This window comes from Myripristis murdjan, chromosome 3 (assembly GCF_902150065.1).
Source record: "Myripristis murdjan chromosome 3, fMyrMur1.1, whole genome shotgun sequence".
NCBI lineage: Eukaryota > Metazoa > Chordata > Actinopteri > Holocentriformes > Holocentridae > Myripristis > Myripristis murdjan.
This window is the reverse complement of record NC_043982.1, coordinates 19,859,584-19,884,105: the sequence shown is the minus strand read 5'-3', so window position 1 is coordinate 19,884,105 and position 24,522 is coordinate 19,859,584. Positions and strand designations below refer to the sequence as shown.

Below are 24,522 nucleotides of genomic sequence, written 5' to 3'. Positions count from 1 at the left end.
CGGGGCAATGCTAATTTCTGTCTTGGCAGAGCTAACGTTTACACAGCGCTGCACCACACTGAATGGAACCTTCTGTTCTGACGGAGCAGATACCGCTCACTTATTCAGTGCAGTGTGGTCTCGCTTTGTTGAAAATGAGCTGTGCAGTCAACCTCTGGAGGATAGTGTCTGCAGCTCAGTGAGATGAGCATGGCATTAATGTGGCTTGAGTTAAGGATGTGATTCCCATACTGAAAATGCATGCTTTAATTGATTTATAATGAATTTTAAATTATAACATTGATCCTTTCAGTCTTTCCATTTCAGCTATTTTTATTGTATTTCTTTTTCTGTATGATTTCTAGATTTAAGCCACTTTTTTTGTTTGTGGGCCTTGAGACCAAATATGTTTGCTTCAGAAGGAAAATACACTGTCAGAGAAAGCCTTCAGAGGAAGTTGCTGTCCACCTTTGATTTAGCAGTTAGACAAATGGCTGCAGCCGGAGGACAGCGGTTTGTTTTGCAGCTAGCGCACTTGCTCAGAGTGAGGCCAAGACGACTGCCCATTTGTTCCAGAGAAGCAGGTGAGAGAAGGAGGGGAGGAATGGAGAAGGACAGAGAGGGGCAGAGCAAGAGAGATGCAGAGATAATGGAGAGGAACGAGCAAAGGGGGTGGAAAGAGGGGAGACAAAGATGGAGAGAGGGAGAGAGAAGAATGCAGACAGAAGCTCCTCACACCAGGGCCAATAGAGACAGCCCTGTTTCCGTAGCGACAGCAGAGAAATTGATCGCCAGGGCTTTATTGGAGGCCCAGCGCTGCCTGCCAGTGTCCCACACTGCCTGCTCCGCTCTGCCTGCCGGCCCCTGTGTGGCCTCTGTTTGTTGTGGTGGTGAAGGAGCTGTGAATCAACAGCTGGGCCGACACAGGCTGCAATTGAAGCTGCGGAGTGGGCCCGTCCCCCAAGCCCCTCTGCCCCCCACCCTCCACCACCACCCCGCCCCGACTCCCCCGCGAAGCCCTTCATTAACCAGCCAGTGGGGAGTCGGGCAGCACCAGACACTTGGCACACGATCTTGGCTGGCGGACCAGACATGGTTGGTGGGGGTCAAGTCTGATCACCTGCCCAGAATTATAATGGCAGTAGTCATGCACATGCTTGACACACGCTAACGCAGAGTTGTGGACAACTGCACCCAGTCCCGCCCTGCACAATGGTCTCTTTGAGTCTCTTCTTGCATTACACAGAGCGGGGAAAAATATATATTATACTGCAGATATTTTGACAGATATTTGCAGTATGACTTGAATGACTTGAATTTCAATTTAAGTTTCAAGACACCCCTACCCTGGGATCTGTTTCTAATAGGATTTCAATGTACGGGTAGTTGTCACAGTGAAGGAAACACCAGCCTCAAGTATATTAATACAGAGTTTGGACATGACAAGGCACAAGAAGCCTCAGAGCACCTTGGCATTGATTTTGCAAGTGTCTGGAACTCTTCCCTGAAGCATGATGGGAAGTTAATTGCTTTATCCCCGTAGGCACCACACCTGTGTGGAAGCAACTGCTTTCAGTATGCTATATATGACTGCCTTACTGAAGTGTTTCTTCGGCTGATCGAGACATCCTCCAGATTGAGTGCATTGTTTTTATTAGCATCGGTGGCCCCAGCGGAACATAAACCCAAAACCCCTTGCATTGTTAATTCTCTGCTATACCCTTTGATCAACACTCCAAGGAGTAAGAAATGCAGATGCACTTGCATTTTTGGCAACACTTTGTTCCACAAAACAGAAACGCACAATCCATCACTCTTAATTCATCAGCAGTTCCTCACTTTCTGTGAAATTCAGCCTCTGTTTGTTTGATTATACGCTTCAGTGCCGTGTGGGTATGTCATGTACGGATGGCTTGTTATTGCGCTTTTGGATGTTGAAGTCACATTTACTGGTAGTTAAATTTCATAGTACAGACTATAGTATAAATTTCATAGTATCGAATAGGACTGGGATAACATTCCCATAATCCCCAGTACATTTCATTTTGTTTTCAAAAATGGCATGATAACATGAAGTTTCATCATGTGTATGGGTCACCAGCTCAATTTAATGACTATATCTTAATTCAAGGTGTTCTAAGCCTATGCGATCTTACATAATGTCACTGTAGATGGTACAACTACAGACTTAACAAAAAGATCACAGAATTACATAATAAACTTAATAGCTTTTCATTTATGTTTATATTTACTTGTGTACTGTATGCCTAATGGCTCATTGCCTCTTTTATCAAACTTTATCAAGCCTAATGATCAGTTCTCAGTATGACTGGAAAGGGTGTTTTTTCTCACCAGTGCAATAGCAAACATATAATGAACAGTGCCTTGAAAAAATCTCACAGGTTGCCAATGGCAGAAATCAGTTTGATTTTTTTTTTTTTTTTTTTAATGTAAAGTTACTGTAACGCCTATGCATCAGTGCATTAGTACAAGCACTGCTGTGTTATTTTTAACCCTAGTGCATGTGCCAGCACTACATCCTGTCCTTACCACATGGACATGCTGTACCATGAGCATACCAGCGATTCAGGATCCTGTTTAGATGAATTACGAGAGAGCTTCGGTGATTTCCCTGCTCTCCTATAAAATACCAACCACATCCTCATTCAGCAGACCAGACCCTTTCAGGATTCTCACCACTAGTCTGGAAACCATCACAAATCACATGTGGGTTTTTATGACGGATATTTGTCCCCATTCACAGTTGTCTTCCCAAATTGGCTTTCTCACGACAAAAGAAACTATCTCCATGTTGACAAATGTAGGGTTGTGCATACAGTCTGGTGCACACGTGGTCAGTTGTTTTATCAGCCCTTAAGATGAGAAGCTAAAGAAAGAGGATATGTAGTAATGAAAAAAGGGAGGTAACAGCTCAAATAAAATATGTGACAATATCATTTGAGATACTGGGACAAAGGTCAGACCCTAAAGACTGGCAAGATTCCTACGATCGTAGAATGATCAGTTGAGTATAAAGAGGTAAAGAGAGGGTTGGTTTTAAAATTCACTTTAACCCAGCTTAGTATCAAGATAACAATATTGGACAAACCCCCCTCTTGCCATTGTACAGCTGGATAACGTGGACCCTTCAGGCAAGTGCATACAAACGATACATATGGTGATGTGGGGCTGAGAGGGGAAAAACAAACAAAACAGGCACTATCTGGATATGCACCTGCCTCCCTCATATATTCCCATCCAAATATTTGATAGATTCTTGGCGAACCAAATGTAAACATAATTTTTTGTCATTATGTTGGTAATCTTGGTTTTTACATATTTGCCTCTGCTGTGACTGAGCTCTGTAATGCTAAGAATCAGTCATAATACCTTCAGTAGAGATATACAAAGTACACAAAGACCGTAATTGTTACTGACATTAGATAATATTTACATTAGAATCCATAACGTGTCAGAGTCACACTTTATTCTCAGAGTTCAAAGTAAGGTACGTAGATATGTCTCTGTGGCCATGCAGCAGACACAGATTGTCAACTTGAATACATAATTACACATTACATTACACAATGATGCATGGTACAGGTATAGCAGGTCGTCAAAGCATACAATAGACAATAGACTGTACATATCACTCCACCAGCATGCATCCAGCATCAGCACGTACAATTTGGTACCACAGTAAGAGTGAGATGCTTGTCCAGTTTATCTGTTGTTGTCATGACAAATGACCAAAAAGTGCAGTCTGCTGTGCCGATGCTGCAGCAGCCACATGGTGGAAGGTGCTCAGGTCCCAGGGATCCACATGGGTTTGTTTGGTGCGCAGATGAGCAGGCAGATTTGTTGTAATCAGAGCCTATTGTCAGTTGAGGGGGGATTATAGTTATTGTTTCATTGCAAGGACACTGCCTCTTGTCAGGTAGCATTTTTAGGAAATATGGCTGCTTAGGGCTGTCTCATTGCAAAATAGGACACAAGCCAGTTAGGCTCCTTGATGTGGCAAAGTTTTAAGACAACATAAAGTGGTTCCATTGTTGTGTAGGATATCCCATAAGACCATGCAGTGAGTCTAAACCAGGGATGGGCAACTTTTATGCAAGGCAGCGAGCCCACAGCCACAATCAAACCCATTCACTGTCGTTCAACTCCATCAGACAATGGCTTTTTAGCTTTTGCTTGCTCCAGCGATACTTAGGGTGCATCAAGAGAAAATTTTTGTGTTGCCACAGCATTTTTGAAATGACTATATTGCCTATTTACTTTTCTTTAAAGGTCTTTATTGATGGAAAGTCTTGCAGCACCGGTGTATTTTTCATATTTGTGTCTCTGGGTTTTAGTGCCAGGTAATGTTATATTCTTTCATCACTAATACCGTCTGCAAGCACACCAAACACTGTGGTCTATGTTTGAACTCTGTTAACAAGTATTAGGTCTCCCATTTGCGTTGAAACACATGGTTTCCATTATAAATTTTTCTTTTGGTCATGGCGCTTTTAGCTCTCCACATCACAAAGTGGTGGATGATCCTGCGCCATTGACCTCTGACCTCTGCTGACAAAACATAAGGTTATGCAAATGCCTGCTGTTTGAGACTGACCTACAGGCAGCGCCATCAAGCTGCATGGTAAACAAGAGTCAAAGTCAATAATTTCTGTGGGAAAAAAAATTTAAATTCAGCAGGGGGCCACAAAATAAAGGTCAGTGAGCTGCATGTGGCCCATGGGCCGCCAGTTGCCCATGTCTGATCGAAACCCTTTTTATTCAGTAATTTTAATGGCACAGGCCACCGTGGCTTAAAAGCAAATTTGGAATTGAAGTTTATGAAATGTAAATAGGCCTTTGAAGAGACCTGTGCTTATATGTAAAGATATAGATTTATCTAGAGGGGATTAAGCAAACCTTACTGTGCTCACTCACTTGTTAGCTAGCTAGCTGTAAGATAACTTTGATAGGCTTAAACAGGCTAAGATAAAGATATGTTGTTGTTTTCCTTCAAACTTCATGTTACTCCTATTGCCCGGCATTACTTGTTTCGCAAGATGTGATTTCCATGGAAATGGGCAGCACCACACTGGAATTCTTTGCCAGTCATGTGGCACTGTGGCTCTTGTGGCTCAAGGAATGTATAAAGATATATTCTAAATACATTCCTTGGTCAGGCTGTCTACATTCATCTAACCTCTTGGGCGAAATCGGTTCTTGATAAGGAAGGTTTCAAACTGGTATTAAGGTAACAGGCAGCTACCGTGTAAATGAAACAGATGTAGCATCATGGGATCCTAAAACATCACTGAATGTCCTCAATACATTTTATTTTGCCAGTGGCTTTAAGACAAACTGCTGTGCATTTATTGCACTTTCCAATTTAACTGATTCTATCTGAGTGAGATTTCACTCTCTAGTCTTGCTCGTTATGGACTACACTCCAAGGGAATATCAGGAGTTAAAAATGTGGAGAAACTGGCTCCAGCACACTGGTAATTTTTTAAAAATTATTTTTGCCATTATAGATGTTTATTTTGGCAGTATTATTAAGTCAGTTAAGATGATTTTAATGTTTATACCTTTATCCTTATCACCAAATAGCACCCATTTTCCTTTGTTATCTTTGCTGAGTGCAGTCACGAGTTTTGGTTGCACTAGGAAATGCCAATATTTGCCTTTGATTCAGCTGGACTTTATGTACAAAAGCCTCCGGTTTAAAGGGATATTGTAACCTCTGGATGGTTTTCCACTACCCTTGTCCTTTATCTGTTTTTACAATGTCACAGACAGCACTGGAGCTGTTGTGAAAGGGAAATTATAGCTTTAGATAGCAAGGAATTCCAAGATTACATCACTGCGATTAACCCCGGCCCTTGCTCTGCAACGGTGCTGAAGTGCCCTGCTTTAAAGCTTGGATTTCATGATAATTTGTGAATTTTATGATAATTTGTGCATGAAATGAAACTTCATTTTTATCATCACATGGATGAGGACGGGGGTATCATGAGCCAGCTCCCCTGTTGGGATTTTGTGTCCCGTAGGCGTTGCGACCCTGAGCTCACCCCACCCAGGCTTTGACCCTGCACTCCCTGTGGAATGTGACCCCAGTGGAGCCGCTCTTGTGCATGAGAGTTTGGATATCATTAGTCTGCTACTGCTACATCCACATAGTTGTAAGCCCTTTACTTTACTAAAGGTCACAGTACTCTCTCTCTTCTTCGGGCCTCTCCGCCTAAGGTTCTTTATACAGTTTTTTTGGGGGGATAAAAGTAACCTAAATGGCAGAGACGCAGCCTTGTAATCAGAAGGCCATTGTTCTCACTATCAGGACAGGTGGGAAAGTGTGTGACTAATAAGCTCGCCTGCTGCCGAGAAGCCCTTGAGCAAAGAACTTGAAGGATCTTACCAGTGATTTTGAATGTTTGGCCCATGTGCTACAATTTATCCACATTTTACATTGCAACAAACTATTTTGCAAGTCATGCACAGTGTTGTATCTCAGAACCTATCGTGAAAATTTGAATTTGAATTTTTGGCTGAAACACCCACCTTATAATGTTCTGCTTCTGCTGCTAACAAAGTTATCAAAATTCCTAAACCACAGAACTTATAATTGGCTGTGTGAAGCCAACGTTTCCTTGAGGACTATTTTCCGGTGGAGAGACCATTTCATGCCTCCCACTTTCAAGTCATCAAAACACAACATTGCTGCTTTTTTTTTTTTTTTTTTTTTTTTTGGAAAACTAATGCGGGCAACTTTATTATGGTAATGGGATACTGGTGTAAAGAAAGTTTGAAGTTAATTTTCATATTGTGGTGGAATGAATGGAAAGCAATGGCTGGATAAAAGGAAAATAATATTGGAGCTCTAAAATATGGCTGCCTGCTTTGGGAAAAGATTAGCAGAAACATTAAATTTTACATTTTGTAGATTTTATTATACTAGAGGTGGGGCCTCAGGAGAGTGTGTGTGGTTTGGGTTGGCAGATATGGATGATATTCCGGTCAGAGAATATGTCAGAGAGGATGATCAGGTTTATGAATTTATTCAGAGGATATACATATATGGCTGGTCAGTCACATCAGGTAACAGAGTGTGTTTGTGTCTGTATGTGTGGTATTTAGTCATGTACACACAAGCAAACACACAAAGGGTGGAGAACAGTCGGGAGGTCCTTATCTGTATCGCTCTGACTGAAACTTGCAGGTGTGTGCTTGTGCATGACATCACTGCTTAATAGTAAGGGCCAAACAGGCTTTCTAACAGTTATGCTAAACATTAGGGCTGGGTATCGATTGAGATTTTTCATATCAATTTGATACTACAAGGTCCCAATTCGATTTGATTCTGAGAAATAATGCGTGGCTCCAGAGTTTTTTACCTTCTCGTTGCATATCTTGCATATTGCTTGTTTTTTGTCCAACTCGTCGTTTTCCTCGTGCTTGTTGTTAAATCCGAAATACATCCAAACATCAGCTTTTAAACTCGCTGGTGGTGCCTTCAGTGGTGTACTCGCTCCAGCCATGTTGTGTGACTGCTGGCAGTCAGCTCAGTGCTGATCACGCAAGACTAGCTGGGTTGATAACACGGGCTGCTTCTCTGCACCATACGTCTAAAGAAGAAACAAATAGTTAAATTAAAAGATCGATTTTTGGATTTTATGAATCGATATCGAACAATTTAAAGGGAAATCGATTACAATCGATTAAATTGATTTTTTTTTAAAACCCAGCCCTACTAAACATTTAGAATCACTGGTATCGTCTTTTAACCTCTGGTGGCCTCGGTGGAGATGCTCAGTGGCCAACAGTAGCAGACTGTGGTTGTGTGGCAAAGCTCACAGACATGAAAGCATGAAATTGTATCAGAAATGAAAAGGGACTTTGAACAAAATTTGCCTTCAGTTTAGAGATACCTGTATGGTAAAAAGTAATGAGGTAAAAAAAAACAAAACACCTTTGATAGTCACATGTACCTTTAGTTGAAATTCACAGTTGTACACTGGTATTTTTATGAGTTGTCAAATTCATAAATTTATGTGACCACTGTCCCTCATGGTTTTTGTTTGTTTGTTTGTTTACAGTGTGTTCTGAGTGAGAATGATGTAGTGGTTTTTTTGTGTGTATGTTTTAATCAGACCTTACTATTCAGTCTGTGGGACTACAAAATATTGGCACCATGCAGGCAACAGCAGAGGAGAATGCTTAACCCACAGAAACCATTGCATCAACAGAGAATTAAACAACCAATGTGGTTTAAAAAAAAAAAAAAGAAGAAGAAGTCCAACAGTTGACTTATTTAAAGACATGGAGGGCAAATTGTACCAAGGCCTGCTGCCAGTTTCCAACGGCGGGAAAGAAGTTAAAACTTATCAACTAATTATTTGCTAATATGCACTGCACATGTTTTGCTTTAGTCTTTAATAAAATTTCCTCTGAAAACAACCAAAGGGACAAAATAAAGACCATGTGGGGTGGGGGTTACGCCGCTATGATTGTGGAGCAGTACATTGCTGAGAAGGAGCACGCATGCTCAGTCAGCTTTTCCCTTGAAACAAGTAAAGACACAGAAAGTTCTTGGGACACAGAGTCCCCGACCTATCTTCTGCTGACTCACTCTTCATTATGCCGTACAACGCTTCCTGACAACCCCTCACACCCACTGCATTTTCTGTCAGCGCATTTTAATATAATCGTCAACTTTCCCGATGTAGAGTGTGCCTTGGCATTGACGCGTTGCACAATACTAGGTAATGCATGGAAATTACAGCTGTAAGTCTAATGCAGACAGAATGGAAAGTCTTTGTAGAAAAATTACAGACAGAAAAATTACATTTCCAGCAAAACTCACATCTGTATAACCCTAGCCATTCCTTCACCCTGGTAGTCTGCTTATATTGCTTTTATTTGATGCAGTTTGGTGGTTTTCTGTCTTGACATGCGAGAAAATTGTGCTAAATGTGTCATCAGTTTCCCTTGTGTTGCTTCTATGCATTATATGTGTTCTATCATGCTATCAAGTGAAATTGTTTTTTATGTAAAACTAACTGTGCTGCTGTCTTGACCAGGGCTCCCTGGAAAAAGAGATCCTTCCTGGCCGAATAAATTATAAATAAATAAAAATAAAAAATAAATCAAAAGCTGCACATCAAAAGCAGAAGAGAGGGAATGTTATGAAATCTGCCAGTGGGGGGAAAAAAGCTTCTGCAGATACCTAATGAAGGTTGGATGACTAAAACATTGTCCTTGTTCAGCATCACCTCTGTCTAAAACTCATTACCACATGTAATGAAGCAGCATTAGTGAGGCAGCAGAGATGAAACTGTCACACAACGTAAAGCCTGTAAAGGTAGAGAATGTGGTTGTGAAGTGCATTTTTTACATTAAAATGTCACCAAGAAAAAGTTGTTGAGATGATTTCCAGAAACCCCTAAGTCCAAGAACGGATCCTGTCATGTTGATGAGCCAGGATGTGCCTGTTGCACTGTTTTAGGAGTTGTCAGTCTCTTGGGATGACAAAATGTCTGCTAAATGTCTAAAAAGTTGACTGTAAGAAACTGACCTTGCTTGACCTCTCTCCGACAGGTATTTGTATCAAATGTGGGAAGGGTGTGTACGGAGCCAGCCAAGCCTGCCAGGCGATGGGGAACCTGTACCACACAAACTGCTTCACCTGCTGCTCCTGTGGTAAGTCACAGCAAAGATCACCTGCTCAGAGAGGGACATAATCCTTTCAGTCTTCAAAAGTGATCATTCACCCATTGTTACTGCAGTTCAGCCTCATGCGGCATGAGCAGAGCCGTCACCATAGTGACCGATCTGGTACACACTTGAAATAAAGTTGATTTTCTCAAAAAAAAAAAAAAAAAATCTCAAAAGCTTGAATATTAGCTCTGGCAATTCCTTTTATTCCCTTGCAGTTCCCTTTATTCAGACAGCAAGTCTGTTTGATTCTTGTCCTATTCTAAGTGGTTAACAATATCCAGAAGGCAGCGAAGCAGATGAACATCGGCAAACACAGCCTGTCTAAAAAAAAAAAGACAAAAAAATCATTCTATATTAGTGAGAGATACACAACCTATGAAGCTGTGAGCAGGTTGTGTCATCAGCAAGGATGTACCCTTCAGTCCCGTTGCTTTCACCTTTGATATGGACCTGTGTTGGTAATTTAGCCCCCTGTCTATGTTTTACATTTTTTTGTCCAAAAACCAACGAAGTCTAGTTCTGTTGGAATCTACTTCACTGCAGTTTTTTTCCTTCCCCAGTGTGACATAGATCAGATACTTGATCCACTGTGTGAATCAAGTAAATACTAATTATATGCTTTTTTGATAAACCTTTGTGAACAGTAACATCCAACATGTCTCACCTTTTCCATTAACACCGCTACACTGGATGCAGACGCAAACACGCAGTAAGTGATAGCTGAAAGCGAGAGCTGATATTTCTCTTTGATGTTTCTTATTTGACACCTCTTTGGCAGCACTGCAGTTGGCAGATTTGAAGTAGCAGTGACACTGGTATTTCACCACCACTATACGATTTTATATTTTCTACAGAATGACATAATGGATGTCCTACAGCCTGTTCCACAGTCTGCTTGCTATATTTAGAGACCAGGCTAGTACACAAGCTATACTGTGTAGTGGTCCTGTTTTGTCAGTACATCTGAATAGCTCACTACTTGCCATATTACCCTTTTAGATTAGTCATGATATCACGTTTTGCCTTGAGGTAGGTCAGTGATCACTGACTCTGTTGCTCCAAAATCAAACCAGATTTGTTAGTTTGCTACTTGACACGTTTGGTGAACTTAGTGCCGTTGGAAAAACAAGTGATACTCTATATTTGTAGTGATGTCCGTGCACCTGACAGTTAGCCTAAATCGCAGGTCTGCCATAAATCTGTATTTTGCATATTGCAACAGTCCCGAGGCTTTCAAGAAACACCGGTAACATCAGTATAAAATGTGAGCTGATGCTCCAGTTTAACTGTTTGCCCTCAGCGTTGTGTCTGCAGCTTTCCGTCTTATTTGTGAACACACAGCATAGTTCTGAGCTTCAGCCGCTGCTGGACTCCCCTGCAAGTGCTTATTAGTATCGCTGCCATTCTGTCAGAGCTGGTGTTGTTGGTTTAGTCGGGTATCAAAACATCTGGTGTCGAAGAATTTTCCTCAGGGAGAAATCTGTAGAGTGGACATTTTAGCTCTCTGTCCAGCAGGAGCCAGGTAATGAGGACACAAAGACATAAAATGCAAGACACTATTTGGCTCTGTAGACCCAATTAAATCTGTTTTTGGGCTCAAAATACAGCAGAGTGTGTGTGTGTGTGTGTACGTGTGCGTTGGGCTTCCCTGTTACCCGATTCCAACCCTCCTCTCCTGTTTCCAGTGGAACAAGAGGAAGATGTCGGGAGAGAGTTTCTAGCCAGGTTGCCTCCATTCATGTGCGAGCTGTACATGGATACTGATCCCCCCCGGCTCGGGAAGAACTGCCTATAATTTACATGTAACCAAATCCACATTCTTTCCGATTTATTGTGTGGCTGAAGAATGAGGGGCAGTGTCCAGTTGCTGGGGTTCTGGGGTTTCTGTGAAAAATAACCCTTGACCCGGTTAAAATAGAGTTGCTGGTTCTAAGATTCTTGATTATGTTTTAGGGTTTAATCAGAAGGCACCCTCATCACTGTGCTCACTGCATTGAGCCAGCGTGAACACTGGCTGTGTGTAGGTGATGGAGTAGGTCTCACTGCTTGTTTTGATGCTTTTTAACATATGTCAGATGATCAGAATATACAATAAGGTACAAAACAAAAGGACGACGAGGTGGGGTAAAAGGTCGTAAAATAGCTACAGACATTATTACTGAAAGAATTATTGTTAGTTTTATTGGACAAATAATGTCTGTGATAAGTCAGCAAGTCATTTTCTGCTCAGCGCCCAGCACAGCTCTTTGTTGATAACTTCATAGGCCGTCCCTCCTCTCTAGATGGTTTATTGCTAACGTAAACTCTGTGATGTATCATTTGACCCCATGTGAATGGGAATGTTTTCTTTTGAGTGGAGTGTTTTGAAGGCTTCTGAGAAGTTTAGTTTCAAAGTGCCTTCACTTGTCATAACACAATCCAGTGATTTATCAAGCAAAATGTGCCTTTTTGTCTGTTTGTTTTTTAGTTTCCTTCTTTTCCTTTAGACCCGTTTGGCTGAAATGTGCCAAAGAGTAGGTGTTCCTGGAGTCTGGAGCTCCACAGTGAGATTGCTGAGACATTGCTCGCTGGTAGCCTTGGGCTTTGTTTAACCATGCATAATTGAGCCCTCCTCTTGGCTTACTCCCATGGTTGCACCCTTTTTCATGAAATGGCCAGGAATGCAAACTACCCCCTCCACTTCAGCCGGCCTTCCCTGGAGGACCTCAATCAGACAGTCACAAAGTGTACCAGACCTGCTTATCAGAGGGGGCAAGCCTGGCATGGACTCAGATTAAACAGCACACAGGGAAACGCATGCACACATGTGCTTGCTCACTCACACACACACACACACACACACACAAACACACAATTCCTAATGTTTCCGGTGCAGTGTATGGTCCGCTGTATTCTGAAGCAGAGTTCAAGCCTGGATGCTGATGAACAACTGTATTAAAAATTGTTAAAAATATGAGATTTATTATTAATTAAATTTATACCTCATCCTGTAAGAACGTGAATAATGTCTCTTTTTTTTTTTAAAGGGCTGGCCCCTGAATCATTTTTCCCAGGCCTCTTCAGACAGCTGATTTTCTTTGAGTCAAGTAGTCATTTTAATTATTTCGTTATTCATATTTTTAATGACTAAAAGATAAATGAGTTTATGGGCTTAATTTAGCCAGACGTACCTGTACTGCCTCATTATTCCACCCCATTATTTCGAGATAGCAGCATTGTAGCAATGCATTCCGTGCTGGCAAGTCAGATTGGCCAGCTCTTAAAATTTTCATGCAGCTGTCTTTATGAATTTTCTCAAATTTAAATGCTCAAAAACATGTTCTTATGTCACATTTTATTAAGGCTGACTGATATAGAATACTGTAGTATATCAAAATAAACATTTAGACTTGTGCCAGTGCCTTTTCTTATTCACGGTAGGTCCATGAATTTAAAATAACTTGATAAATAAAAATATAAAATAAAACAAATAGGTGAATCATCACACTGAACGGCCAAATTTGATTCAGCTGAACAGGCTGTCTGACTGTTTTTTCCAACCTGGCATGCACGCCATGGATGGTGACGTAAAGTTGGTGAAGCAGGTTAAAATCCATGGGGAAAGTTAGGTGTGTAAAAGGTCATAACAGTTATTATCAAAGTCCCCATGAAAAAGGGACTTAATTCCCAGCCGCTCCAGTGGAGCAGCTCATTGGCTACCTGTAGACATTGTACAAGGGAGAATGTGAATACCTGTATGAGTATGAAGCAGTGTGTTGCTGATGAAGAGCTTGATTGCATTCTGAGGATAGAGTTAAAAAATACACACTCTGCTTCAGGCTGGATCACTTGCTCACCCGCTGTCTGCCGCAAGGCCGATGACTCATTTCTGTGTTACAGTAACCCAACGCGTTTCTGAGAGCACTGACGATAGGAGAGAGCTCAGGGGCTTGGATTCCTCAAATCTGTTGATGCTGCCAGCTTGTTCACCACCAGCTGCAGCTGGCAGGCAGCACAAACCTGAAAGCTGAAAAATCGTGACTGCTCAGTGCTTTGTATTAAGTTTCTAGAGAGTCAGAGACTTCATTATCAGTAGCTGCGCGTTCACACTGCAGGTTGCTGAAGAAAAATGCTCCAAGTCCGTTTAGTGTTTGTATCCAGAGAAGCTTCAGCCGATGTCAACCATGGTTGCCTTAGTTCCTCATTTGTTGGCATGGAAACACTGAGTGCAGTTGAACATTACCCATCAGCAGATAGCTCTGGTATTATTTGTGTTTTTGCTGTAACATCAGTGGAATCAGAGCTACAAATCAGGCATCAAACTGTAGCATGACATTGTTGTCTGTGTCAGTGTAAACACAAAGTAACTTACAGACCATAAAATTTTAATCCTGCTGAGATGTGCAGAGGCAGATTTAACCAGCTGGTAGTGCTTTGGAATGTGGTATAGACAAATTTAATGTTTCTTGTTTTTGTTTTTGCTGTATTTGATAATGGCAGTAGAGAGAGAGCAGAAAGGCAGGAGACATGAAGAAACATTTTAGTCAGTAAAACGATGGTGGAAGGTACCGCATGCAAGTTTAATTGTATGCTGCCCTAAAAAGGAAGTTGATTTTCCAATTACTTTCAGTCTAATTAGGAATTTATTTGTTCTCTTAAACACATACTTGTACACATTTCACCAAAGTGGTCAGAGGGCAGGATCAGTGCCCCTGGAGAGTGAGAGACTCTTCAGCAGGGACGGACAAACTATCTGTTGTAACCCTTCACTTACAGGGGTGTGCTGCTGTCTTCTTTTACCTTTTACTTTCTTTTATGTCCTGATATTTGGAAGTGTCCTGTAGTGTCTTAGGCTGAGGCCACACTGATCCATCACTGTACAGATAGAAATTTGACGGCAAGTCAGTCTGTCCGTTCTTTTATTTTGTAATTCCTTTGACTTTCCTGTGTCAGAATCTGGAAAGAGCTCATCAACATGGATGACCATTCTGCTAGCTTCACATGACGATTTCTCTGTCAGTTCCAAAAAACTTCAGCCTCGCCATACTTTTCCGTCCGTCAAAACTGAAACAAACACACCAGAGGCGGAAGCATTGTCAACAATTGGAGCCCTTTCATTGAAAAACAATTAAAAACAGATGGATGGACAGACATAACAGATCAGCATGGCTGCAGCCACAGCCTTAGAATGAGTGTCCTCATTCGACAGAAATGTGACTTGGAAAAACGAAAAATATGAACTTTCCCATGACACAGTTGCATGCATTTATTTATATGCATTTGTAAGGGTCCTGAAATTGTAGTGTCCTGTGCACAGCTGTAGCTCATAAAGATAATGGTAAAGTGTAACAAAACAAATAACATAAAAACTGCGGGTATCGGCCCACATTTAACTTCTCACAGACCACTCAGTTTGTTGTTTGGGTTTTCATGCACGAAAACATGTGAAGCAAACAGAAATGTGAGATTACAAGATATATAATTGAATCAAGTCTGTCTGTGCATGAGTCAATGTCTTGGTATTGTACTTACAGTTGATTTAAGCTACGGTGACTAAAGCTTACTAATCTAGTGGCCGTATTGTCGGCTGTGGGAGATGGAAGTGGCCCACAGACCACCAGATGCACACCATCATTCAGCTTTTATAGATGTTTAGAGACTTGGTTCCTACTGAATGTTTGCAAGGCCATGACTCTATTTGGATGAGTTATGTTCCAACGGAAGCTTGGATGCTAATGATTCTCAGAAGTTTTCTAGCTTTAGATGCCTTTTGTCAGAGAGATATATGAGATCAGATTAAGGCAGCAATCACACTGGCAAGTGGCAGACGCAGTTACAGGGGCATAATTGCCATTGTTTTCCTCAGAGGATGTTTCCAGTTGAACTTGATTCAACTTGAAGCTGGAACACAATGCTTGTCAAAATCACCTGACCAATCAAACCTGTCCAAATCTAATAAGTGGGGATTTTAAACATTGGCCAATCAGCAACATCTAGAGACGCAGCTCAAGTAAAAGTGGACAAACCACTTGTTACCTAGCAATAAAAGTCCAAAATTCCTAGTGGAGCGTTGCAATTTGCTGCTGGCGCTTGCATAATTACAATGTGATTATTGTATCTGTGTGATATGGACAAAATCCTCTATCATGATACGGTTAATTTCATATCTTGGTAACAATATATGTCGTGATATAGTGTGTTTCCTGTAATTCTGATCAAAAAATTGTCTCTACAAAATAACCACGACTTCTTTTTTTTAATATATATATATAGCCTATATAATTCTGTGGACTAAATACAGATGAAAAGCACTTTCTCTTTTCTCTTTTTTATTCAGAAGTGACATTTAACAGAGTTGAGATTTGCTTTTGCTTTCAACGCTTGCCTTCTGTGTAGTTAACATCTTTTGTTACTTCCTGTGCTGCCTCTCGTGGTTCTTCTGTAAATGGCAGAGGAGGTTTGTTGTGCTGGAGACTGACGTGGGAACCGGTCTCTCTGCAAAGTGCTCTTTTATGGTCGGTGACAGATTTCTTATATCCAAGCAATGCCCAAACAACAACAGTACCCCCTTTTTAGGTACATGTTCCTCATCTTGTCTTGGGCTGAGTCCTGCTCTGTGTCAGAGTGCTGCAAGGTGTTTCACTCTGTGTCACGCTCCTCCATGTTTGTTTGTTATTCAAGCCCACCTGTAGTAACGGTGCGTTCAGAAACACCTAGGAGCTCCAACTCGATGATGTAAAATACAGCTGTGAAGTGTTTTTTGTGACAACATTACTAGAATATCTCGTCCCACGATATATATGTCATCATATCACACAACCTTAATGTGGATCATTGTCACTCACAGTATCTCAAATGCTGCTGATCAAATTTAAATGAAACTTATACATATTTGCTCCTGATTGGCTGAGGTGTGTAAATTTACTGTCTCTTGCTATAATTGGGTTTCACCAAGACATAGTCAAAATTTTGCTGAGACAGACTAGCATGTGCTCCATCTATGTGAATAATTCATTTGAAATTCCCATCGCCACCTCCACATACCCATCCATCCAGCCAATCAGCCCCTTCACAGCCTGAAGTTCTGGCTCTGTCTTTTTGGCCTTCCCCCTCCATCCTCCCCCTCCATCCCCCCCCCCCTCTGCTCCTCATCATCACAGCCAGCAGGTGACAAAAACCCACTTGTTCCCTTTGGAGGCGCGAGGCAGACAGGCAGTGGAGAGAATCCCAGCAATGTCTCCCACCAGCAGGAGAAATACACCTTAATAGTTTGTTTGTTTGGTGGCAAAACATAGAGGCAAAGAGAAAAAAACATAAGTGTTAATTTACAATAAGGCAACAACAGAATATCCTAGTGCGTACATGTGATTTTACTGACATGATTAATGATAAAGACTGACTGTATTTTCTGAGTTTGTTGAGATTAAGATAATGTTGGAGTTTGTTCATGAAGCATGACTTGACTCCTATTCAGTTCCAAATGGCACAGAGGGCATCTACGGACACACTTGGTCAGTAAAGGTAATGCCTCACTGTGAGTGAGAGGCCCCCAGCTGTATTTTATATAAATTTGTATCAAAACGCTTACTTCATTTTTATATTTCAAAAGCAGTCCCACCGACCGTTTCACGCACAGATTTTGGAATTCTATAAGAGCTGAGACTTTTGGATCCTGTTGGTTAATAAGGATAATCAAGGTACCACTTCCAAGTCACTGTCTGATTTCTTCATTTTCATCTCCAAAACCAATCTCTCAGTCAGCACATAATGTTCCCTGCCACTACATTAGCACCTGTCGTCCGTCAAGCACATTCCAGTCATGCAAATGTGCAAGCTAAAGCAGTAGAATGAGATCTCCATGTTATATTAGCCTGCCAGACATTATAGGAGCAAGAGGCTGTTTATATGTGCACATCAAATCACCATCACCAAAAGTCTTTCCTTATTTAAATCACAAACATTTTAAATATTCCCAAACTTTCCATAAGCATACATTTAATCTGGGTGCCAACTTGAACCTGCTAAATGTGGTTGCCCGCTGGCCTGGAGGGACCCATGACTCATTTGCACTGCAGAACAGCAGTGTGGCCGTACGTATCCATCAGGGTGATACACGGCACACTGGTTATAGACCATTCCCACTGGCTGAACAGTAGTTAAATTAACCATTGTTTTACAGCTAACTAGTCTATCTCTAGGTGATAGTGGTTATATTGTGACCCTTTGGTCAGCAACAACCAGACCAACCCTCAGACCCTCAGGAACAATGATATAATTACTGTCGTGTGTTCACTTGTTCTGCTGCAGAGCTGTCAGGCGGTTGGCTGTGCTTAGACACTGCAGGCAGAAAGCTCCTGTCAAGAGCTGCAGTCTAAATCAACATTATTATCATGTAGCCTAAGGTGTGAGTTCACCACCTGATGGAGATCCTGCTTAAATGAAATCAGAGCCCAGCTCCACTGATGACTTGACACTTGACAGTCTCTTCTTTATAATAGTCTCATAATCCGTTTGACAGCACCCTGCCTTCCTGCACCCACCCACCTGTCCCTCATTAACTCTGCCGGTTTTAAGATATACACTTTTTACTTTGTAATTTTAAGTTGAGCCATTTCACCTGTCATACCACAGAGCTCTCTGTAACTCTGTGTGGAGGAACTGGGTGGAGACTTTTACATTATCAGGCCTGCTCTCCAGATTTCAGATTCTTAGGAGACACAGCAGGACCAGAAGGAGGCTGATGCTGAGATTGCACCTGATGTTCCTCAGAAAGTTTGCAGAATCTCGTCACATAGCTGCAGGAGGTGCAGCTTCTCAAGCTGCTTGGAAAGGTGCTAGAGGTTGTCAGGAAGCTGCTGAAGCTGCACAGGAACCTGAAGTAGATACGCCTGCAGCTGTAAAACTTCCTGATGTACATCAGAGGTTTGTCAGGAAGCCATTGAGCTCCTGTGGAGCCAGTGAAGCTCCACAGGAAGCTGCTGGACAGGAGCAAGAGCAGCTGGCTGCTCCCAGTTCAGCCTCTGGTTCTGCTCATCGTCAAGCTCCTCTTCTTCCTCAGACCAAAGAATCTTGTAACCAAAGTCACTGTTGGCCCAGTCCTCAGCGTCATCAAGCCTTTATAAAATTTTTACCATTTTCACCTACATATGGCAAAGCAAAAACAGCACTAAAAAAATCCACTCTTGAGGATGATTTCCAAATGTTTTCAGTGACCAAATGCACCACTTTTGTGTGCACAGGAGGTCAAAACAGAAAAAAATAATCTCTGTGTGGACATAGCCTCAGTGAGCACACCTTTGTTGATGCCTGGGTGTTAATTAGCATCAGTAAGCATGTGTATCCAGTTTATAAACAATTGGCATTCATCAGCTAACCCCGAGTCTTACCGTCTTGCCTGTTTAAAGTCAGAATGGTAGCATTAGGATTTTATAAAGCTTGCCCTTGGTATTTTCACATTAGGACTGGTCTATAAAACCTTACTATTGGTATTTTCACAGCATACAGTCAGCCAGGTTCCAGGCTGTGATTTAGATAGTGCAGCTGGGTAGCTATGAGTCATTCTGACTTCAACCTGAAAACATAGCTGGGGATGTGATTTCTTATGTGTTTTTTTTTTTTTTTTTTATTTCAGGGCATTTTTTGCACCCAAGCATCAGTCATTTCAAACAATATGTCATGTGAGATTAAAATGCTCTTGACTCTCACATGACTGTATGGCACAGCGACGTAAGAACAGGCAGCATTGAATAGTCAGTCCTGTCGAGCTCTCTCTCTCTCTCTTAGACACCAAAAACAACATAAGTGCTCGGATGGTGAAACACTGCTGTAGTTTTTTCTGGATTTGTACTCTTAACATTTTGGATGTGAAAATACCATTTTTTATACAGTGTCAGGAAAGTTAGCCAGGACAAAAAACAACTGCTTGAGTAAAGTCTCTCCATCACTTAAACATTATAATCCAAAACTTGTTTCATGACTCAGAACCTCATTTACTTGTCATCATTTGCACCTACCATGCAGCTCTTACTGCCTTGGTAATTTAGCACCCAATGAAGTGACAGATAATGAAGGCTCTGAGATTTTTATATTTAAGATTTTTTGGTTTTGTTTTGTACCTTAAATTAAAAAAAATGCTTTAATTTAAACACTGTATACTTGTAATCTCTAAAAACTTGGCATCCTAAAGTTAGGCTTCATGTACAAAAAGAGGTCCTGTTCTTCGCTTGTTTATCTAATGTGCCTGAACATACCTTCAAATTGACGCAGACTGTAGGCTGTACTTAGATCTCACTGTAATTCATCTAAATTAATAAGAGCATGGAGCCAAAACATCAAACAGTCTGTCTAAATACTGACGGAGCATGCTCTCATGTGGTGGCTCAAGGGACTGTGGATCACTGGGATGAAATCACTAGATCGCTGTACACTGAGCTCACTGTGTGTTTTTCTCATGTGGGAGCAGGCATGCTTGATAAGTCCAGATGCTGCTGAGGCTGTCTGCGTTGCCTGCCTGCATGCCAAATGTGGTGTCAGTCAGAGAAGCTGGTTGGTCTTGTGCAGTAGCGGGCAGGAAAAAAACATACACCATCGCAACTCCCTTCAAAGAGGAGGTATGGAAATGTTACCACTGCAACATGCAAACCTGCATCTGTCATTCTGACTGGGTTTGAAAACATGTCGGTGTGTAGGGCTGGAACGGCACAAAGAAACTGACACATAGGAGCTCACACTCACAAATGAATAGAAAAAAAATGCAAGCTGATATTTCAGGATGCAAAATTGACTGGTGCAAAGTACTCAGGTGAAAAGATATGTGCAATAATTCATCACACAAGGGCCTGATGATCTACAGACATGAGGCCTGGCTGCTGAATCACTTTCAGCTGCTGGCCTAAATTTGCCCTGAGTGATTCAAGAAGAAATCAAGAAGGAATTATTTACTGTGATTATTGGTACTTAAATGTTTCCTTCATGCCCACAAGTACAATACTGAACCCTCTCTTGGGTGTTGTTGCTGTAATGAAAGAGTGAAATCCGGAGCTAAGAACATTCCCATTATTTAACAATGCATGTCTGAGAAACACGGCCTCCATAAAACATTTGAGTCGTGGGAAACGAATGTCATAAAAATGTTGAGGGGAAAAAAGAAAACCTCACAAGTATTTGGAGTTTAAAATCCTAATCTAGGAGCCATTTGCCCTGGAACCCCATGGAAAATGCCACATGTCCCACAGCTCTTAGAGGCTTCGAACTGAGGAAGAGGAGGCCCACAGAGATGAAATTAATAGAAGTTGCACTCACATTGTGCATCACAGAAATCTTGTTTCCTACTGGTTCATATTCTTAACTGTACAGGCCTGGGGGGACACTAGGCCAACAGGAATTCTGCCAAGCCAACAAAATCGCTTTTAATGACAAAAATAATGACAAAAGTGCATTTATTTTGAAATTAATATACATTGCCACTTGGGAGCCTTAGTGGTGATGCAGCACTGTTCAAAAGTGTAGGTTGTTGCATGGGAAATGCATGATGTCACTATTATAAGCACCGACCAGAGTCAGGTTGACTCTCCAAATTAAGGTTTCAGATTTTTCTGATTTTCAAAGTTTTCTTGTGGGAAAGTCTTTGTCTCTTCTTTGTGCTGTAAATACTAAATTACAACCTAGTGGGGCCATGTGTTCATGATCATTGTATCATTGTGTTTTGAACATATTAATTCTGATGTTACACAGTCATCCTACTACCTGTGCTAAATGTTAGCTATTGTTGTGGTTTGAGCAAGTGTGGGCGTGTGAAGAGATTTCCCCGTAATTCAACTTGGTAAGTCATCACTGTATTCAGGTTGCAGTAACATCAGTATAACAAGCAGGTCACTGACTACCAAATATAAAATGTTTTCTCCAAATCTTTGCATTCATGCAAAAATACATAGGAGGAGAAGGGAGACAGGGTCAAGGGAGCAAAAATATGAATATAAAAGAATATGAATGTATAAGCCACAGACCACTTGCTGTGCCATTCGACCCAAGCCCACTGTGGCAGTATGCCATCCTGTGCGCCTTGTCTGTTTAGAGTTTTTTTTTTTTGTGCATACCACCAGGTCTAAAAAAATTTCTAGGGGAAACACTGCAGTGGTTCATGTATGGATAATGCACAAGTTTCAAAAACGCAGCATGTCCAACACAAGTACCAGCAGAATGCCCAGCCAAGTGATGTCATGGTACAAACAAGTGCTTTGGTAAAGCAAATAGAATAGGATTTAGAATAGGACAAGAAATACAAGGGATTTTGTAGAGCCAAGTAAAGTGAGAGGGGGGAATCTTGTATCATTATACATCATGATCTTTGTAAGGCAGCTGTCTTTGGTGTGCCATCCAAATGACCATTTGCATGTCATTTGTAGACCTTTAAAAAGTATAAGTCTCAAATTATATAAATGTACTGCCTTGAAACTTGTCCTCCATCAATAATTTTATGTTTTTTGACAATGTTATTTGTGTAGGTTTATTTTCCATTAAACTCTTCTTTTATAGAATCATAACATTAGATGGAAGATGGAGGTGGAATGTAAAATGAGCAAAAACAGATAAAAAGGTGTGAATTGGACTGGCAGTAGTGTTGGTTTGTTTTTCCTCTGTTGTGTTACATTACTTGCACTTTCAGTATGCCACAGATTTTGATGCACGTGCATGTCAACTCTTAGATGCAAGACAGGGTTAATGGCAAACATGTTTTTGCTTCAACATTAAATTTCCCGTTGTGGTCCTGGTCATTTTTCTAATAAAGCTCAATCATAGTTGCAGAACTTTCCTTTGCCAGGAAGCATTAAAAAGGTATTACAACGTCTTAAACATGATTTTCTGATACCTAACTTAAGATAGAGCAGTCTTTCCCATTTCCAATCATCTCTCAGTTGTAGTGCGATGACGAGGTCGGAGTCTGTGCAGTGCTGTCTGGTGACAAAGGGCCAGAGGAGAGAGAGAGAGAGAGAGAGAGAGAGAGGGGCATGGAGCCTTCCCCCTCCTCCTCTCTGTGAGGGAACCGGGTGGGGGGGGGGGTTGAATGGGACCAGCTAGTGACCTCAGGCAGAAGGAATGTCCCCGTTTGCTCAGTCGGCCCGCTCCCCTAGCAGCACACCACACAGTCATCAGCGCAAGGGGCCTTTGTGTTCACCTTCTAGACCCCAATCTCCAGAGCAGAGGCCACAGACGAGCACACAGCAACACCTCCCAGCCCCAGTGGAATCTCACGGTTTCTAACAAGCAAAATCGCTCAAAAGCATTGGTTTCCACAAGTTAAGTCTCTCCGGAGTGGCTTCACATCATGTTCTTCCTCAGTCCCAGGAAGGTGCTTTTCCCCCTGCGCCAAACTGCCAAAATGCTAATTGCTCCTCAGTCTCAAAGTCTTAAAAGTCTCACCTATTGTGTGGACAGCATTCCTCGGCTGCTGCAGCCATTTATGTGGGTGTTAATGTATTGCCATCTCCCAGCATTGTGACACTGTGTGTGTGTGTGTGTGTGTATGTGTGTGTGTGTGTGAGAAATACAGCGATTGCATAAATTTCGGTGTTAAGAGGTGGGGGGCACGGCACGTCTTTTCCCATGCCGGGACACCCATAAAATCAATGGTGGCTTAGAACGACAATTAAATCTGACTAATCCGCCAGATTTATGAGATCTGTGTGCTTCAGTTGCCAGGCCTGGGTGAAGTCATCGCACTGCCAGAGAGACACCGCTGCTGCTAAATGAATTTGAATGGGCGAGCTCTGAGGGACGCATCGCAGGGGGCTGCAGGAGAATTTCCTTTTAGTTTGGATTCAAACTGATTCTGATGAATGAGGGCTCGCCCAGAGGAATTTACCCTCAGTATTTTGGCCCTGCTGCACTGTATACATATGTCTGCTGTTGTGTGCGTGTGTGTGTGTGTGTGTGTGTGTGTGTGTGTGTGTGTGTGTGTGTGTGTGTGTATGTGTGTGTGTGTTCAGGCCTACGTCAAATTGTTCTTCAACCCACTATTGTTGGTCAGGGTGTGAAGGGTGCACAATGAGCACGTTTACATGCACACTTTATTCCTGTATTAACCGGAATATTCGCAATATTCCGGTTGCGCACGTGTCATGTAAACACGCACCGAACCCGATTAAGGTCATATTCCGGTTGGAGAGAATTCCGAATAAGCCCCCTGGCATATGCCTGTTCCAACTGGAATATTGGGACATGTAAACACCTTAGTCGGAAAATGCCCCGAACCGGAATATTCAGTCACGACTGCGCATGCTCGACTCGCAAGGAATTCTGTGGCGTCTTTGTTGCTATGGTTACCTGCAAGCGGGAAAACGGCATGGCAAACAGCATGGCAAACAGCAGCAAGAGCCAGGAGACTACAGTCCGCCTTCAGCTAATGAAAGACTTAAATATCATGGAGTATATCGATGGGAGAAAACATAGAACTAGCGACAGAAGAAAAACAAGAAAACTTCTTCGTCTGTTTTTCCGGCAGACCAGACGCCTATACGCGTACTGCTGCCCCCCGCGGCTGAGTGTCGCATTACATAAGAGAGTGGAATACACCGAAACACGGCGGCATGCCAAGTAACATGTAAATGGAATATTCCAGTTGCCGCGGCGCAGTTACCTTAGCCGGAATATTGGCCCGAACCAGAATATGGTGTGCATGTAAACATACTCAATGGCAGGGTTAGGGAGAGGAGGTAGAGATGAGGAGGGGAGAATTTGTTGTTTGGATACCGGCTTGTGCCTGCTGTATTGATTGTTTACGGTTGTGAGCGGACTCCTCTTGCCATCGATGGAAGATGTAATTAAACGAGGTACTGGCAGGACGTCACCTACATTTGG

General features: G+C 42.0%; 1 protein-coding gene across 1 annotated transcript in view; it reads left to right on the top strand.

Annotated features, from left to right (window-relative positions):
- Positions 1-24,522, top strand: part of wtip (WT1 interacting protein) — a 42,179-nt gene that overhangs the window by 3,403 nt on the left and 14,254 nt on the right. The window contains exon 2 of the mRNA XM_030046635.1: positions 9,568-9,669. Coding sequence (XP_029902495.1) covers positions 9,568-9,669 — 102 coding nt within the window. The remainder of the gene's footprint in view (positions 1-9,567; positions 9,670-24,522) is intronic.